The sequence below is a fragment of the Schistocerca gregaria genome, chromosome X, assembly GCF_023897955.1.
Source record: "Schistocerca gregaria isolate iqSchGreg1 chromosome X, iqSchGreg1.2, whole genome shotgun sequence".
Lineage (NCBI taxonomy): Eukaryota > Metazoa > Arthropoda > Insecta > Orthoptera > Acrididae > Schistocerca > Schistocerca gregaria.
In genome coordinates, this window is record NC_064931.1 from 91,357,179 (window position 1) to 91,377,317 (window position 20,139).

At 44.9% G+C, this 20,139-nt stretch overlaps 1 protein-coding gene across 1 annotated transcript in view; it reads right to left on the reverse strand.

The window, feature by feature from the left end:
• The window catches only part of LOC126299550 (ATP-binding cassette sub-family G member 5), a 115,458-nt gene that overhangs the window by 43,705 nt on the left and 51,614 nt on the right, over positions 1-20,139 (reverse strand). The window contains exon 7 of the mRNA XM_049991544.1: positions 4,804-4,921. Coding sequence (XP_049847501.1) covers positions 4,804-4,921 — 118 coding nt within the window. The remainder of the gene's footprint in view (positions 1-4,803; positions 4,922-20,139) is intronic.

Genomic DNA, 20,139 nt, shown 5'->3' on the forward strand with positions numbered 1-20,139 from the left:
ACCCCATCAAAGCTAAAGAGTGTTTGATGTCCTGGACAAGCCCTTTGGGGACAACATTCTGGCTCTGGGGTATCCAAGAGGCACTGGCATGGGCCTCGATTGGCCGGCATATTCTCTGAATCTGAACACATTCTATATTAAAGACAAGGTGTACAGTAATAACCCTAAAACCACTGTTGAGCTGAAAATAGCCATTCAGAAGGTTATCGACAGAAGCAATGTTCTGACACTTCAGAGCTTCTTGCAGAATTTCACTATTCGTATGCACCACTTCATTGTCAAGGATGACAGGCATATCATAACCTAAGTCTGAATATCTGTAGTCACATTTACATGTTGAATAAAGTGTGTACTTACTGCAGTTTGCAACTAATATATATATATATAAGTACAATAATTGTCACCCTGTACCTTCTTGCTACATGGAATATGTTTGTTACCTATTTTGTATACCTGTTGGATTGAATACTGTTTGTGACAACTAGTCGCTTGATAGCCACACTCAAACAGTCAGACCAAACTGCCCCAGTTTTCTAGTTTCATCTTGTAGTACACCTAATACAATAATTGGCATAGTAATCACTACACTCAAAAGTGCTGCTGTCTATCTAATAAGGATGTTCACAATGCTATACTGCCTATCTTTGCAAAAGCGATCAGCAACCCTTCAGGCACATCAGCCACATTTGCAGCCTACATGGTCCCTGCACGCCTCAGCATCGCAGACTTTCCCAGTCACAGTAGCGAAATGACACCAGGCAGCAGTACCAGCACTAGCAGACACCATCACTTCCAAAAGATATATTTATGTCTGCCACATAGGTGATCAGAAAATAGTGTAACAAGTATTCCATCACCTGCAACTATAAAGGTTGACACTAAAGCTAAAGAAGTCAGTTCTTCCAACTTCGAGCCTCTCCTAGCCTCCAGAAAGATACTATTCACACTACCGTCTTAGGACACTCTCTAAGCCCATCGTAGGGACTGACACCACTATGTTCATCCTTCGTCATTGCTCTCTTGGCACAATCAGACTGTATCCAGGATAGGCTTTTCTGCTCCTATGCTGGTGTTATTTAGGACAGCTTATTCACATTTAAAATATTTTCCATTCAAAGGCATCTGTCTATGAAGATCCTAATTGTGCTACTTTTTCAGGCTTTAGAATCATCCTACTGTCACGTCTTCATGCCTGTGAGAGATTGTAATTGTGATTTTGTTATTATTGGCAAAGCATACGTTTCTGTATTTGATCAAAAAAATTTTGATATATCCATCATTGTTTTTCCCATCAAAACAGACCTGTAATATGTATTTTATTTCTAAACATACAAAAGCACTTGCTGCCTTTTCCTTCTGGCAACAAACCACCCTCCTCTAGCCTCACATCACACTACACCAGTGGGGTATGTTAATAATAAAGATACTTCATAACGGCATCACTGCAATGTGAGATACAGAGGCTGGAGAAGCATTAGTTCAGTAGGGGCAGATGCTACATTGAAAACACATGCAAGATGGCAAGGCATCTGAAGGACATAAAAATTAAATGCAATAAAGAAATTTCAAATTTTGAGATTTTAAGCAATCAGAAGTGAATATTTTAGAAAAGACTATAATGAAAATGAAAGGGAAGTACAGTCATCCAACTGTCATACATTCTACACGGTGGTTGTTATGAAACTTTCACTACTTGAGAGGGCTCCATGAAGAACAAGAGATCATAGGATGATGACACTTTGCCGAAACATTTGTAATGGCATGAGGAAAATAATGGACAAACCATTGGAAGAAATATTTTAATTTCGACAGTAGAGAGCAAGATTTGTTAACAGTGGACCATTTTTATGTTCCAGATTACAAATGTTGTTCATTGTGATGACTACCTGTAACCATGACAGCTTGGGACCGCACTAGAGGTACCATTTCACACTTGTTCACAGCACTTTTTGAACCATGGACAATGAAACGTTCAGCTGGCGTGACATAACTCTTGCACTGATCTGAGACCGCACATTGCATGCAGCATTCTCAGCTATGGCAAAAGTAACTACTTCAAAAAATTGCACTATTGGCTGTTGGCATCTCCCAGGAGCTAATCCCAAACTGCCAATTAATTCGAACTTCCAAATCATGTTCTTCAACCCTGGTGCTGTGGAAATCCATATTCCTTTGATGTGTCGATACTATTGCTGTTGCTTTGATGAAACAGCTTTCCAAGTAAAGCCCTGCTCACCTTGTCCAGACCGAAGGTGACCGTCTGCAACTGTAATGCTTACTGATGCTTGTGCTTAAACCCAATGTTGCCATACAGTACCAGCACCTAACAGCAAACCATGACACTAACACTACTAACAACGCAAATCCTGTACTGAACAATCTAAACATCATTTCTATAAGGTTGGTATAAATGTTGTAGGATGTAAATACAGGGTGTATCTGAAAGTCAGCTGATTTGGCACATCTATATTTCCGAAACTAATAAACATATACAATGCATTTTGTTTTTTTATGAATGGGAAACTCAACAAGGTTTTTTTCCACACCTTTTCATAGGCATTCAATATGCCCCCCTTGAGATGCACAACATATGTCAATGCGATATTCAAATTGTTCCCACACTTCAGTGGGCATGTCTTAGTTACAGCTTCCACAGCTGCTGTTATGCGATGTCTCAGTTCATTCATTGTTACTGGTAACAGATATATATAAACATAGGCTTTCATAAACCCCCACAAGAAATAATCACATACAGTCAGATCCAGTGACATTGGGAGGCCAGTAATGTAACGCTGAGTCATTTGGTCCAATGTGACCAATCCATCGTTCAGTAATCCTTTGATTTAAAAATTCCCACACTTCCAGATGCCAGTGAGGTGGTGCCCCATCCTGTACCATGTCTCAACAGTTCGCTCTTTCCAACAGTACAGATAGTTCTTTTTAATACAGTTTGGATAAAAAAGATCATGCACCAAAAAGCAGAAGCATTCACTTGTCAACAGGCACACACATAAGAAAGAAAACTTGCTATATTTCCAAGTTATGCTTTGATGAGCTAGAGTACAGCAGAGTAATAGCTACACACACACACACACACACACACACACACACACACACACAGATATATATATATTGTGCTGGCAGGAGAGTAGAAGTGTGTGTGTGTGTGTGTGTGTGTGTGTGTGTGTGTGTGTGTGTGTGTGTGTGTGTGATTTTGATTTGTGTCTGTCTTCGGCAACTCATTGTATCTGCTTTTTGGTAAGGCATCTTTAATCCAAAAAGTACTGTGAGATTATTAACCATTTTGCATGAAAACTGTGGTTTCCACACAGTTGCACTCTTTCCAAGCAAAAATCACACACTACACAAGGATGACTCGATAATGTGTGGATCTCACTCTGCACCTGACAGGCTCTCTGGTTGTATTCTCTTCACAAAAGAATGGACCAAGAATAATGGTGCTTGTGAATCCACATCACACAGACACATGTGGCGAGTGCAACAGCTCTTTGTGCCCAACACATGGATCTGTATATTCACTGCACCCAGTAGAGTAAAATGGGCCTCATAACTCCATACAATATTGCCCGGCCATGTCATCAACTTTGATTCATGCAAGAAACCAGAGAAAATTCAGAACATTGTTGTAGATTATGAGATTTCCACTGCTGCACTGTCTGGATTTTGTACGGGTACCAGTGTAATACAGACCACGAAACTTTCTGTACTGTTGACTACAGGATGGATAATTCACGTGACACCCTTCTTGATAGACATACTGTTCACTCATATTATTGCTTGTAAAATGACAGTGTGGATGTCATATTGTCATACAAACTGTGGACAGTGCCACATTTGCATGTGGCAGTCAAAATTGGAACAGATTTTTCCCAACTTAAATTGGTTCCTCATTAATGCATTAGAATATCTACCAAGATTCACTGCCATACGATAATTACAGACCACACTGGACCTCCATGAGTAACGGAATTTTAATTATAAACACCTGGTATTTACTTCCTATTACGCTGGGTACCCATATGGTAAATAGTTTTCAGCCTCACTGGCTCAAGTAGAGAAAGTTTAATTATAACCACAGCATAATTATCGAACAGGCAACCAGCGAATAAAAATCACAGGGAGAGTAATTATGAAATAAGTAATGTGATTCACTAAATGTACTGGATATTACTAACAAGAATAGATAACAATGTTAAAACGTCAGGATGTGCGTAGAATCTCACTGTACACGTTAATTTAAATTCAGCAGTTAGAATGAGAAAGTAAGGATGAGTTCTCATTGAAATTTCATGAAAACTCAATTACTGACTGCTACTGAACATGGCTGTTAATGAAACTTCCTGGCAGATTAAAACTGTGTGCCGGACCGAGACTCGAACTCAGGACCTTTGCCTTTCGCGGGCAAGTAAAGCTGTGAGGAAGGGGCATGAGTCGTGTTTGGGTAGCTTAGGTGGTAGAACACTTGCCTGTGAAAGGCAAAGGTCCCGAGTTCGTGTCTCGGTCTGGCATACAGTTTTAATCTGCCAGGAAGTTTCATATCAGCGCACACTCCACTGTACAGTGAAAACTCCATTCTATGGCTGTTAATATTGAACCAAATGACTAGACAGTAATAAAATTTTGCAAGCACCACAGAAATTGAGAATTTTATGAAAACAGAACAGTGTTTCGAACAATAACATCTGCAGAGGCTCATAGGTAAGAATATTCTTTTCAGTCATTATATATAGATTTCTAAACACGATTTACAGTGTCTTTGAAATTTACAAATAAAGTACTGACCTGCATTCCACTGTAGAAGATCCACAACAGAAAATGAAATATGGGCAATGCCAGCAAACGTAAGGCAAGACAAGTCACACCTGTTCTCTTTAGGTTGAATGTAGTTGCCAAACACCTCCTGTGAACAAAGTAATTTTTAATAATTTTTCAGGCTTTTAGATTCTGAAAGCAGCCTAATGATAGGCTACTGAGGACAAAGCTTCTACATAACTGTTTTATACATTGTGCTTTGAACATTTTTTCATTTATATACCTGGAAAGTGGTCATTTATAACTAATTAATGAAAGAAAACTTAAGCATAAATACAGAAAGATAAATATTGTCACATGAAAAGCACAATAAAGTCCAAATCCACAGGCTGGGTTGTCGAAGAAGTACAACACTTAGAACTGAAAGTACACTTAATAATGACACCATTGTACAGCCACAACATAACTGACCTCCAGGACGAAGTGTGTGCAGATGTTTGTACAAACATAAAAAATTCCAGAACATTGCTTTTTATACGAGCATTAAATATTCCAGAAAATACAAACATTACAAATATCTTTCAATAACCTTTCAGGATGAATAATTACTTAATAAAACATATACCTGTATATTTGAATTATTTTATTTCTTTGTTATTAAATCTTAATACCATGATATTTTCAATATTTCTGTAAAACAGATCTTCTACTACTACTACTACTACTACTACTACTACTACTACTACTACTCGGTTGGTGCACAAGTTCGTAGCATTTTTCCATAAGTTTAATAGACAACAGATACATATAACAGACTTTCGTCATCAATAACATATTCTTCTTCACTATTTACAATAGTCTCCCAATGCTGGGGTAACTTTTCGAACCCATTACTGTGGAAATCACATGATGTTGAGGCGAAGAACTCATCAAGCCATGTTTGGAATTCATGTTCAGCCAGAAAAGAAATTCTTAGAAGTTAATTTGATAGATAGCAAGAAAGGTAGAAATCTGAGAGCACCAAAAAGGTGGGTGCAGAATGACTTCCCAACCCAACTCCTGTACAGTGTTTGTCAGTGTAGTAGTACATGAGCAGGCACTGCCGTGGAGTAGAATCACTTCCCACAGTCTTCCTGGACGCTGTTCTTGGATTTTGTCTGAAATATGTCTTACTTGTTGACAATAAATGTCACTAGTAATGGTTACACTTCAAAAAAGCAATTCATAGTAATCACACCATCACATGCATTTTGCAGATGCATGCTGGTCTTCATACGGAGAGTTGCTGCTTTGCTTGAGTTCAACCATGCCTTTCTTTTTCTTACCAGTAATGATATGGGATACCAGGATACCAGTAATGATACAGGATATGAATGGTCAGTTTTGTTCATGAGCCAACTGATGACGAGTAAGCAGATATATACATATGGCCACCAATTGATTATTGTGGTTTGGACTTAGACATGCGATACCCATTAATCTGATTTTTAAGTCTTCACCATCATATGCTAATGTCGCATAATGGTGGAATGATCATAGTACATCACATTTGCCAGTTCACAAGTACACTGATGTGTTTAAATGATCTTCATCAAACCCAGAGGGACATCCTGAACATGGAGGGTCACAAATGTCAAAACAATTCTTCTTAAATGAGAAAACTATTTTCTTATTGCGCTCTGTCCAATGGCATTATCCCATACACTGTGGGAATGTTTCGGACTGCCTCTGTTGCTGTCACCCCTCTATTGAACTCAAACAGAAGAATATGCTGGAAATGTCCCAATTTCTCCATTTGGCACTCCATTTTCTAGCATCCACAGCTCGAATCACTATCTCCAAATGACAAAACACAAATTGAAAAGGCAACAGTGAACAACAAATAAAATCTACAATTGATAAATAAACCCATAGTACCCAAATGCCAACACACAAAACAACCACCACCACCACTTGCGGATCACCAGTTCAAACCCAACCACCAGCAACACGTCAGCCAGCAAAGCTAACCACTATGCTTTACTGCGTGCACCACTGCTCTTGGCATCGTTTTCTCCTGAAGTAGCAATGACCCACAGTTCAAAGGTTCTCACTGTAGCTGATTACAGTACCTGGGCTCTAGATCTGGTCAATGGTTCTCTGTAGGGTGGTGTTGGCAGATCCTCATGTTATGCGCATGTTGTTACACCCTCTTCACTATAATGAGCATCAAAGGTAGCCCCTCCCACCAAAGCTTTGTGATCAAGAAAAGTTGGGTCTTCAGTTTCCTTGAACCTCCCATTGTTGATCTGCACCTCTGGACTGTAGTACAGCCTCATACAGAGAGCATGTGCAACATCTCTGCACTTTTCTCTTATGGATGAAGGGTCACAATCCCTCACTTCATATGTGACATCTGAAAAGTGGAGGAGGATACGATACGGACCATAGAAGCCCTTTAGCAACTTTTCCAATACTTTTACTTTCTGCAAAGACATGAAACTCGATATCAATTCTTCTGGGCTGTATCTCACTAGTTGGTGCTTGGTATTATAGCACTCTCGGTGTTTGTCCTGGATGTCCAGGACTAGTATGTGAACCAACTGTCTGGTACCGAGTGCCGCGAGTTTCGAATCCACACCAGTCGGCATGGAACTCTATGACCACTTGAGGTCTCTGCAGCAGTCACACCATAAGCCTTGGCTGCGCGCGCTCATCGACCCGAATCTAATGTGAGGGCACCACTGTGGAGCACGTGGTCCCAGCGGCCAATAGTGACATACCCTGTCGTGTATTTAGGGGGTTGCCTCTCATGCAGTGAGGCAATCTGGTATTCGCATTGAATTAGTTGATATCTCGCTTACAGATATCATGTTTACGTTGCATGTGGTTACTTCCCATTTGCAAGTGGACGTTGTTTTGATTTCATGAGGTTATCTCTTGCGATCCTGCTGCTTAATACTTTGTTGTTGATCTTTGTGTCTTGCTTGGTTGTATGTCGTCATGCTTGTCCTTCCATTCCTGTTTGTCTGTCTTGTTTGTTCGCGGGCCGCTCCCGTTTGGTCCCACCATGTTTACATTAGCGGCAAGCCCGCGGCCATTCCTGTTACGGTTACAACATTTTGGCGATGAGGTAAATGGTAGTTGCTGTTAGCATGGAGGCTAAGTTGGTCTGCCTACTGGAACCACAGCAGCAGCTCATGCAGCAGCAGCAGCAGCAGCTCCAGTTAGACATATTACTAAAGTCGATGTGGTTGTTAACGGACAAAGTCGATGCCCGGGCCGCATTACCACCACAGCTTCTGAGTCCTCAGGTGTCTGAGTCTTTCACGTCCACTGTCGTTCCCACCATTTAATGATGCTAAAGAAGACTGAGAAACTTACTTACATTGGCTGAAACAACATTTTACAACTTTTCAAATCACGGATGACCCCTTGCAGTGGTCATAGTTTTGTCTTGGGCCTCCCCAGACACATTCTTTCTTCTTCATTAGTTGGCACCCTCATCAGATCCTGTGGCTCTCTCTTTCCAGGAGCTATGCCTTTTGCTGACAAACTATTATTCACAGCGCTACCATGTGGTTGCCTCTCAGCTGGAGTTCCACCAGTGCTATAAACAGCCTGGCCAATCATATCATTCCTGGGTCACGGAATTTCAGGGTCTCAGCCATCAATGTGATTTTACATGCACCAAACCGTAGTGTGAGGCTTTGTATGTGGACTCCCTGGTCAGAGATGTGGTGGTTTAGCTGGCTCCCGATCCAACTGCGGCATTGAAACTAGATAATCCGTCATTGGAAGAGATTCTCCGCATGGCCCACTCATTTGAAATTGCTCAGGTGGCCAAGGAGCTCATGGCATGGCCGCAAGTGGTGGCGATCGATGCATCGCTGTGGGTTCTGCCCTTGTGACATAGACTTGGCCCGGCCAATAGTAGCCAGCGTTGTCAGGACTCCTCTTTGTCTGATGTGTCTATGGCATCAGAACCTCCAGTTGCCCCTCATCGCCGGTTACGCGGCCCAATTCCATCCTGCCCACAGTTGGTTGGTTGGTTTGTGGGATTAAAGGGACCAGACTGCTATGGGCATCGGTCCCTTTTTCCAAATACTAAAAACACTCACAGAGAATAAAAAATGTTCAACAGAATAGATGACAGACAACACAGAACAACAGAAACTTAGACAAAGACCAGACAAAACGAATTAAAATCTCTCAGAGTGTGACGGTGGTTGCCCAACCATAGGAACAAAAAAAGGACAAGCCAACCACCGAGAGACACATTAAAAACTCAGTAAGTAAGAGCGGCTTTTTGTAAGTAAGAGCAGCTTTTTGTAAGTAAGAGCAGCTTTTTGCAACTGAAAAAACTTTACAGTTTAACTGTATGTCTCAAATGATGATGAACTCGTCTCGTGGATTATGGCAGGATAATAATGTCTTCAATGGTAAACAACCATTCAGAGCAATTTTTGTTATGTGGGCGTGCTGAAGTAGCTCCACCAATCTGGAGCTCTGATCTTCCAAAGTCCGTGACTTTTTGTGATAACTGCAAGAAGTCCTATCCAAGAATAACAGCATGACCATATTCTGATAAAATGACAAATTTGAAAGGGTGTGTTTTGTTATCAATTGTTATTCTTGCAATGCATGTTCCTGTAGGCTGGATGTATTCCCCCTTTGGGACATACAGTACAATCACCTTTGCATCACATAACACAGTCTTCTTTAACTGGTGGCAGTAATAATTCAACATTGCAGACAAAGAAGTACCCCAGTAGACTTGTTCCCAGAGTAGTTGGCCTTTGATGATGACATCTATGACGTCTCCTGTCATCTTGGTAACTGCCGTTCATGGAGAACTTCCATCTGATGGTGCCACCTCCACAGATGGTCAACTCGTTTCATTTTAGTTGGGGAGCTACCTCATCCAGAATATAATAATGAGCTTCAGCCCATAACTCATCTATAAATGTTCGCAGCTGACTGGCATGAATAGGACTGTTGTGATGGTTGACGTCTTGCAGTGTAATAGTTATCAAACACACTGCTTATTTCTTTGCAGTAGTGCACAGCATTTCCAGGGCATCCACAGTGAAAACAGACTGGTGTGTTGTCCTCTGTCCTCCTAATGTCTGTTCACCTACAGGGCATTTTACTTGGTGGAGGAGAGTGGTACAGGTGTTTATCAAATGCCAGGTTGTTGTTGGACAGTAGTAATGTAAGTCTGAGTTGGCTGGGTCCATTCTTTGTGGTGTGTTCAATTGGTGATGGAGGTTGGTGCCAAAGATTAACACTACTCTTCAACATTCTCTATTGCCTGCTGGCATGTTGGTTCAATATTCATAGCCATTATCTCTAGTGTACTTGATCCAACAAGTTCTGGCTGCCATAAAATGCAGCATTTCTTCTCTTACAACCTGACTTATGACAGAAGAGAGGTCATGGTAGTAGCCCACAATTACAAACCACTTTCAGCAGTTAATCATTCCCTTTTGTTGCATCCCCCAACATGCTGGCACCACTTCTTGAATTCTTCTGTTGTTGTGATATCTTTTACCAAAAGAGCTTGGTATGTATCTTCTGTTACTCATTTCATCAAATGTGAGATTTTGTTGGCTTCTGTCATATTCAGAAACACAAAGTTGCAAAGGGCCAAATCATTCTGTATGTGTGACTGTTATTTGGCCATGACATTGGGTCCTGTTCTTCTGTTATTCTGCTAAGTGGACATGCCGTTGAATGTCACTGTATGTTTTCATATGTTTGGCCTGGAATCTGTCCCAGCTATTGAGCTGCTTTCTGTTGTTCTCAAATTATTGCTGTGGTCTGCTGTCCAAGTACAAATATACATTTGCCAAACACACCACATCATCCCGCCTGTTCTATCTGGTGACTCAGTCAAATCCTTTCAGCCATTCCTTCGGGTCCTGATCACTGTCTTCAGAAAACACTGATGGGTGTCTGATATGCAGCTGACTTGCTGCTGTTTTGGAATCCATTGGTTCCCTGAATATATGGATCCTAGATACTATGTACTGATCACATTCCAATTCCTGTCTGTGTAGGGGACAGCTTTTAAGTTGCCTAATTGCAGCTACAGTGTAGTAGATGTTTGAAGTACCCAGTGACTCCACCAAACAATGTCATGACGAAAACACAGTCAAGTCAAAATATGAAGGCAGAGTCATCAATGAAATACAACACTTAGAACTGAATGCACATTTATTAGAAACACCAGTTGACATTCAGGACAAACATTGAACATTCCTGAATACACAAATATGAGATTTTTCAAGATCATTCCAGAATTCATAAATACTAAACAGCAAATAACTGCTGATGGTTGAGTTTGAACTGGCAAGCTACAGCACACCAGCCAGCAACACTAATCACTACACTATACTGCTTGTGCTACAGCTGACAGAAATATGAAGAAAATGCATTCTGTATTTCTGTTTTCAAAACCTAAACCAATTAACAAGTAGTATATGAGTAGTTCAGTGAGAGCACGATCCCTCCAAGGAGGAAGATAACAGATATAACAGAGTAATCAAAATTTACTTCACAACAGGAGGAGTATACTTTATAGAGTGTGGATTTCACTAGACAGTTTCTTGTTTCTTCACGTCAAATTATCATGTAATCTTTCAAGTACTTTCTGCTAATTTCTGTGCTCATACATCAACAGTGCTTGGTATTTTTCACACTTTTACCTTTAACACATGAAACTAAAAGTTTTAATTGAAAATAGTAATACAAAAATGTCCAAAAGAACAGACACCATTTTTGATTCAGACACGAGAGAAATTCAGACCTCCACTGCAATTGAGCATTGAATTAAGTCCAACGGTGACTGGTGAAAGTTTGTGCCAGACTGGGACTCTAACCCGGATTGCTCACTTTACTCAAACGGTCTACATCTACATTTCCATACATAATCCGCAAGCCACCACACAGTGCGTGGCGGAGTGTACCCTGTACCACAGCAAGTCATTGTCATTTCCTGTTCCACACTCAGATAGAGCAAGAGAGGAACAACTGCCTATATGCCTCCAGATGAGCCCTAATTTCTTGTATCTTATCTTCGTGATCCCTATGCGAAATGTTGTTGGCGGCAGCACAATTTTCCTGCAATCAGCTTCAAATGACAGTTCTCTGAACTTCCTCAGGAGTGTTCTTCGAAATGAATGCCTTCTTCCCTCCAGGGATTTCCACTTGACATTCCTTACACATGCACGCTGATTGAACCTACCAGTAACAAATCCAGCATATCACCTCTAAATTGCTTCAATGTCTTCTTTCAATAAAACCTGGTGTAGATCCCAAACACTTGAGCAGTACTCCTCGTAGTACATTTATATAATATTGTGTGTGTGTGTGTGTGTGTGTGTGTGTGTGTTTCTTTGTTTAAGAGGTTCAACCTCACAGTTTTGCCAAGTGTAAATTCATACAGTTTGTAGCACAATTATTATTCACTAAACTGCCAGCTACTTAGTCCATTAACGCACTAGTGCCCATTGGTGACACATCAGGAGGGCAGCAAGGTGCATATCTAGGATTGTCCGCTTTTATAGTTCACTTCTTCAGTTAGTCTTGCTAGGATGTGTGCAAATGGTGTGCGGATGCAGGAGCAGCTAGCCACAGCTAGCAAACAGTTTAATGCACTTTTGACTACAGTCAGTCACCTTCAGGCTCCTGCCTCGGAGTGTAGCAGTCACGGAGAATCTAGCACATTGCATGGGACACCTCAGATGTCATTTGTTTTGCCAACAGGCTGCTTTCGAGGCACCTCCTAGCACAACCAAAGTGGTGGATCTGCCTTCGCAGCAGGGTGAGTGGCAGGTGGTCACACATTTGTGTTGCTCGAGATGGAGGTCCAATGAGAAGACTAGCTGCCTGGCCTTGCCCAATTATTGGGAGCTCCAATGTTAGGCTTGTTATGGAGCCCCTTAGGCATATAGTGTTCAGGGCTGGAAAGAAAGGCCATGTGCACACTATATGTCTGCCAGAGCACCTTATCCAAGATGTAGAGGGAGCCCTGCCTGTGACTATCGCTCATACAGAGTGCAGTCATTGGCAACAACGATGCCTGTCACAAAGAGTCATAGAATGTATATCGGAAAGACAGATTAGAGGCCGTAGGAGGGGGAGTGTTCATTGCAGTTGACAAAAATATTCTCTCTATTGAGGTTGAAGTTGAGGGTGACAGTCACGTGTGATAGGTACAAGTGAAACCAAGTTAATTGTTGGATGTTTTTACTGGCCACCCATTTTTGCTGTGACAATTCTAGAGTCATTCAAAGAAAGTCTACAGTCCATAGTGCATAAATATCCAGATCATGCAGTATTAGTTGGAGGTGACTTTAAGCAACCGAGTACAGACTGAGATGTCTACGGACTCATTGAGGGGATGGGGGTTGGGGTGGGGCAGGGGAGGGGAGGGGAGGGACGGGGGGAAGGGAGGGAGTACAGACAGACAGATATGCGAAATACTTTTAAACGCATTTTATGAAAATTGTCTCGAGCAGCTAGCTTGGCAGCCCACATGCAATGGAAATATCTTAGACCTTGTAGCTACCAACAGGCTGGACCTTATCAACTATGTCAGTATAGAAAGGGGGAATAGTGATCATGATGTCATTATTGAAACTATGATTAAAAAAGTAAAGAAATCAGCCAAGATGCTAGGAGGGTGTTTCTGCTAGATAGAGCAGATAAGCAGTTATTAACATCTCACTTGGTGAACTGGCATCACTTAGTTCTAGTAGGATGGATGTAGAAGAATTATGGACAAAGTTTAAGCAGATTATAAACCGTGGTCTGGAGAGTTACGTGCCTAGTAAGTGGATAAAGGATGTAACAGACCCACCATGATTTAGTAATGAAATCTGACAGATGCTGATGAAGCAGAAATTTTTGCACTCTCGGTTCAAAAGGGAACACACAAATGATGACAAGTGGTGGTTAGTAGATATTTGTGCATCTGTGAAAAGATCTACACGCGACACATACAACAACTACCACAGTCACACCTTAGCAAAAGATCTGTCAGAAAACCCGAGAAAATTCAGGTCGTATGTAAAATCATTAAGCAGTTCTAAGGTTTCCACTAAGTCCCTTGTTGACCAGTCTGGTGTGGCAGTTGCAGATAGCAAAACAAAAGCAGAAGTTTTAAATTTCTTGTTAAAGAAATCATTCACACAGGAGAATCATACGAACCTACCACAATTTGACCATCGCACAGACTCCTGTATGGATGACATAGTATTAAGCATACCTGGTGTAGAGAAACAGCTGAATGACTTCAAGGCAAATAAATCACCAGCTCTGGATGGAATCCCAGTTTGATTTTACAAAAGAGTACTCTGCAGCACTGGCTCCTTACCTGGCTTGCATGTATTGAGAATCTCTTTCCCAGCACGAAGTCCTAAGCAACTGGAAAAAAAGGGCAGGCGGTTCTAGTATATGAGAAAGCTACAAGAAAGGACCCGCAAAATTACAGATCAATATCCCTAACTTTTGTTTGCTGCAGAATCATTTAACATACACTCCTGGAAATGGAAAAAAGAACACATTGACATCGGTGTGTCAGACCCACCATACTTGGTCCGGACACTGCGAGAGGGCTGTACAAGCAATGATCACAAGCACGGCACAGCGGACACACCAGGAACCGCGATGTTGGCCGTCGAATAGCGCTAGCTGCGCAGCATTTGTGCACCACCGCCGTCAGTGTCAGCCAGTTTGCTGTGGCATATGGAGCTCCATCGCAGTCTTTAACACTGGTAGCATGCCGCGACAGCGTGGACGTGAACCGTATGTGCAGTTGACGGACTTTGAGCGAGGGCGTATAGTGGGCATGCGGGAGGCCGGGTGGACATACTGCCGAATTGCTCAACACGTGGGGCGTGAGGTCTCCACAGTACATCGATGTTGTCGCCAGTGGTCGGCGGAAGGTGCACGTGCCAGTCGACCTGGGACCGGACCGCAGTGACGCACGGATGCACGCCAAGACCGTAGGATCGTACGCAGTGCCGTAGGGGACCGCACCGCCACTTCCCAGCAAATTAGGGACGCTGTTGCTCCTGGGGTATCGGCGAGGACCATTCGCAACCGTCTCCATGAAGCTGGGTTACGGTCCCACACACTGTTAGGCCATCTTCCGCTCACGCCCCAACATCGTGCAGCCCACCTCCAGTGGTGTCACGACAGGCGTGAATGGAGGGACGAATGGAGATGTGTCGTCTTTAGCGATGAGAGTCGCTTCTGCCTTGGTGCCAATGATGATCGCATGCGTGTTTGGCGCCGTGCAGGTGAGCGCCACAATCAGGACTGCATACGACCGAGGCACACAGGGCCAACACCCGGCATCATGGTGTGGGGAGCGATCTCCTACACTGGCCGTACACCTCTGGTGATCGTTGAGGGGACACTTAATAGTGCACGGTACATCCAAACCGTCATCGAACCCATCGTTCTACCATTCCTAGACTGGCAAGGGAACTTGCTGTTCCAACAGGACAATGCACGTCCGCATGTATCCCGTGCCACCCAACGTGCTCTAGAAGGTGTAAGTCAACTACTCTGGCCAGCAAGATCTCCGGATCTGTCCCCCATTGAGCATGTTTGGGACTGGATGAAGCGTCGTCTCACGCGGTCTGCACGTCCAGCATGAACGCTGGTCCAACTGAGGCGCCAGGTGGAAATGGCATGGCAAGCCGTTCCACAGGACTACATCCAGCATCTCTACGATCGTCTCCATGGGAGAACAGCAGCCTGCATTGCTGCGAAAGGTGGATATACACTGTACTAGTGCCGACATTGTGCATGCTCTGTTGCCTGTGTCTATGTGCCTGTGGTTCTGTCAGTGTGATCATGTGATGTATCTGACCCCAGGAATGTGTCAATAAAGTTCCCCTTCCTGGGACAATGAATTCACGGTGTTCTTATTTCAATTTCCAGGAGTGTATTCTCAGTGTAAATATAATAAACTTTCTTGAAACTGAGTAGCTTATGTCCACGAATCAGCACACTTATATAAAGCATCAGTGGTGTGAAACTCAGCTTGCCCTTTCCTCACATGATACACTCAGAACTATTGATGAAGGGCAACAGTCAGATTCCACATTTCTACATTTCTGGAAAGCATTTGACACGGTGCCCTATTGCAGGGTGCTAATGAAGGTATATGGACTAAGTTCACAGATATGTGAGTGGCTCAAAGACTTCTTAAATAATTGAACCCAGTATGTTGTCCCTGGCAGTGAGGGTTCACCGGAGACAAGGGTAACATCCGGAGTGCACCAGAGAATGTGACAGGACCCCTGTTGTTCTCTCTATGCATAAATGATTTGCTAGAGAAGTTGAGCAGAAATCTGCAGTTGTTTGCTAATGGTGGCATGGTCTATGGTAAGATGTCGAAGTTGAGTGACTGTAGGAAGATACGACTTCGGCAAAATTTCCAGTTGGTGTGATAAATGGCAGCTAACCCTAAATATGAAAAAATATAAGTTATTGCATATGAGCAAGAAGATCAAACCTGTAATGTACGGATACAGTTTTAAGTAGTGTCCTGTTTGACACAGGCAAGTCGTTCAAATATTTGGGCGTAATGATGCAAAGCGCTATGAGGTGGAATGAGCACCTGAGAATTGTGGTAGAAAAGATGAATGGTCAGCTTCGGTTTATTCGGAGAATTTTAGGAAAGAGTGGTTCACCTGTAAAGGAGAGCACATACGGCAGTATCTTTGTACTTATTCCTTATTTTCTTTCTGCCTGATGGTTGGTTGGTTGGGTGTGGGATTGAAGGGACCAGACTGCTAAGGTCATCGGTCCCTTGTTCCACGATAAAATCACACGAAATAAAAACTGTCAGTCGTTAAAAACGGAGAACTGAGACAAGGGACGACACAATACAAGAAAGACAGACAAAGACCAGACAAATGGAACTAAAATCACACCGAGTGTGAAGGTGGTTGGCCGACCATGAAAATAAGGAAAAGCCAACCACCAAATGACATTAAAACCCACAGTTTAAAACCACAGGCCAAAGGCCCAAGCCAATACAGGAAATAAAAGGACAAACACTCAAATCATACGATAAAAACCCCCTGCCCGAATAAAACTCAACACGAGGTCCGCCATAGCAACGTCATCACATAAAAGGGCAGGGAGGGTAGCAGGCAGCGCAAACGTCTGCCTGAGTCCTGTTAAAAGCGGGCAGTCCACCAAAATGTGGACCACCGTCAGAGCTGCCCCGCAGCGACATAGCGGTGGGTCCTCCCGGCGCAACAAATGGCCGTGCGTCAGCCACGCGTGGCCAACGCGCAGGCGGCAGAGGACGACAGAGTCCTTCCGAGAGGCCCGCATGGAGGAGCGCCACACACCGGTCGTCTTCTTCACCGAGCAAAGTTTGTTGGGCGTGGGCAGGGTGCGCCACTCGTCACCCCAGGCACCAAGCACTTTCTGGCACAAAAGCGACAGGAGATCACACTCCATAAGGCCGAGTTCCAGAGCCGGTGAACTCACTGCCTGTTTAGCCAGCGTGTCAACCCGCTCATTGCCCGGTATGCCGACATGACCTGGGGTCCAAACAAAGACCACGGAGCGGCCGCAACGGGCAAGAGCATGGAGCGACTCGTGGATGGCCATCACCAGACGGGAACGAGGAAAGCACTGGTCAAGAGCTCGTAAACCACTCAGGGAGTCACTACAGATGACAAAGGACTCACCTGAGCGGGAGCGGATATACTCTAGGGCGCGATAGATGGCAACCAACTCGGCAGTGTATACACTGTTCCCGGGTGCCAGCGACCGTTGCTCACAATGATCCTCTAGAGTAAGAGCGTAACCAGTGCGGCCAGAGACCATCGAACCGTCGGTATAGGCCACGGCAGATCCGGGAAACTCGGCAAGGAGAGAAACAAAGCGGCGGCGGAGGGCCGGAGGAGGGACCGAGTCTTTCGGACCCTGTGCCAAATCCAGCCGAATGCATGGTTGGCGCACACACCAAGGGGGCAGACGGAGATTGGCCCAGAAAACAGGCGGGAGAGGAAAAAACTCAATCCCACACAGTAGAGCCCGGATGCGAACCGCGATCGTACACCCTGACCGGGGCCGCCTGTCTGGAAGATGGACGATCGAGTGCGGGAACAGGAGACGGTAGTTGGGATGCCCTAGCAAGCTACAAACGTGGGCAGCATAAGCGGCCAGAAGTTGGTCGCGCCGGATCCGCAATGGAGGAACACCAGCCTCCACAAGTAAGCTGTCAACAGGGCTTGTCCGAAATGCTCCTGTGGCGAGTCGGATCCCGCAGTGATGGATGGGATCCAGCAATTGCAATGCTGATGGCGATGCCGAACCATAAGCCACACACCCATAATCAAGGCAGGACTGGATCAGCGCTTGATACAGCCAGAGAAGGGTGGACCGATCGGCACCTCATCCGGTGTGGCTAAGGCAACGGAGAGCGTTTAAATGCCGCCAGCATGTTTGTTTAAGCTGCCTAATATGAGGCAGCCAAGTCAACCGGGCATCAAATACCAGTCCCAAGAACCGATGCGTCTCTACCACAGCAAGAGGTTCACCGTCAAGGTAAAGGCGTGGCTCAGGGTGAACCGTGCGACGCCGGCAGAAATGCATAACGCAGGTCTTAGCGGCCGAAAACTGGAAGCCGTGCGCTACAGCCCACGACTGCGCCTTGCGGATAGCGCCCTGCAGCTGGCGCTCAGCAACTGCAATGCCAGCGGAGCTGTAGTAGAGGCAGAAGTCGTCTGCATACAACGAAGCTGCGACGGACGATCCCACTGCCTCAGCGAGCCCATTGATCGCAATTAAAAACAGGGAGACACTGAGGACAGACCCCTGTGGGACCCCGTTCTCCTGGACCCGGGAGGAACTATGGGATGCAGCAACTTGCACGCGGAAGGAACGATACGACAGAAAATTCTGAAGAAAAATCGGGAGCGGGCCCCTAAGACCCCACCCATGAAGTGTGGCCAGGATGTGATATCGCCAAGTCGTATCGTACGCCTTCCGCGTGTCGAAGAAGACGGCAACCAGATGTTGGCGGCGTGCAAAGGCTGTACGGACGGCAGACTCTAGGGAGACCAGATTATCGACGGCAGAACGGCCTTTACGGAACCCACCCTGAGACGGAGCCAGAAGGCCTCGAGACTCGAGGAGCCAACTCAACCTCCGGCTCACCATACGTTCTAGCAACTTGCAAAGAACGTTGGTGAGGCTTATGGGGCGGTAGCTGTCCACCTCCAGCGGGTTCTTGCCAGGTTTCAACACGGGGAGGATGATGCTTTCTCGCCATTGAGACGGGAACACACCCTCAACCCAGATGTGGTTGAAAACATCTAGGAGGCGTCGCTGGCAATTTACAGAGAGGTGTTTCAGCATCTGGCTGTGAATGCGGTCTGGCCCAGGAGCCTTATCAGGGCAAGCAGATAGTGCACTCTGGAATTCCCAGTCGCTGAAAGGAGCATTGCGTGGCGTGTGTGAAAGGAAAGCCTCCAACTTTCCAACCGCTCTTTCCGGGAGCGGAAGGCCAGTGGGTAATTCGTAGATGCGGAACACTGAGCAAAAGTGCGCTGCTAACCGGTCCGCAATCGTGTCGGAGTCAGGACACACCACTCCATTCAGCGAAAGCCCAGGGACAGAGACAGGTGGCCGATAGCCATGGAGTCGCCTAATCTTAGCCCAAACCTGCGATGCAGAGGTACGGACGCCAATGGTGGAAACATACCGTTCCCAGCACTCCTGCTTCCGTTGGCGAATAAGGCGTCGGGCACGGGCACGAAGCTGTTTAAAAACGATGAGGTTCTCCAAGAACGGGTGCCGCTTATGGCGTTGAAGAGCCCGCCGGCGATCTCTAATCGCCTCTGCGATCTCGGGCGCCCACCAAGGCACAGTCCTCCGCCGAGGGGACCCGGATGAACAGGGAATCGCAGATGCCGCCGCAGAAACGATGCCGGTGGTGACCGACTGAACCACCGCATCAATGGTGTCATGGGAAGGAGGTGCGATAGTGGCGAGAGAGAACAAGCCCCAATCAACCTTATTCAGAGCCCATCTGGAGGGGCGTTCAGAAGAGTGACGATGTGGTAGTGACAGAAAGATGGGGAAATGGTCACCACCACATAAGTCGTCATGGACACTCCAGTGGATGGATGGTGAAAGTCCGGGGCTGCAGATAGAAAGGTCCATGGCCGAAAATGTGCCATGGGCTACGCTGAAATGTGTTGGCTCTCCCGTGTTTAAGAGGCAGAGGTCAAGCTGCGAGAGAAGAGTCTCAACATCTCTACCCCGGCCAGTAATCGCGGCGCTACCCCACAGGGGGTTATGGGCGTTAAAGTCGCCCAGTAACACAAAAGGAGGAGGCAG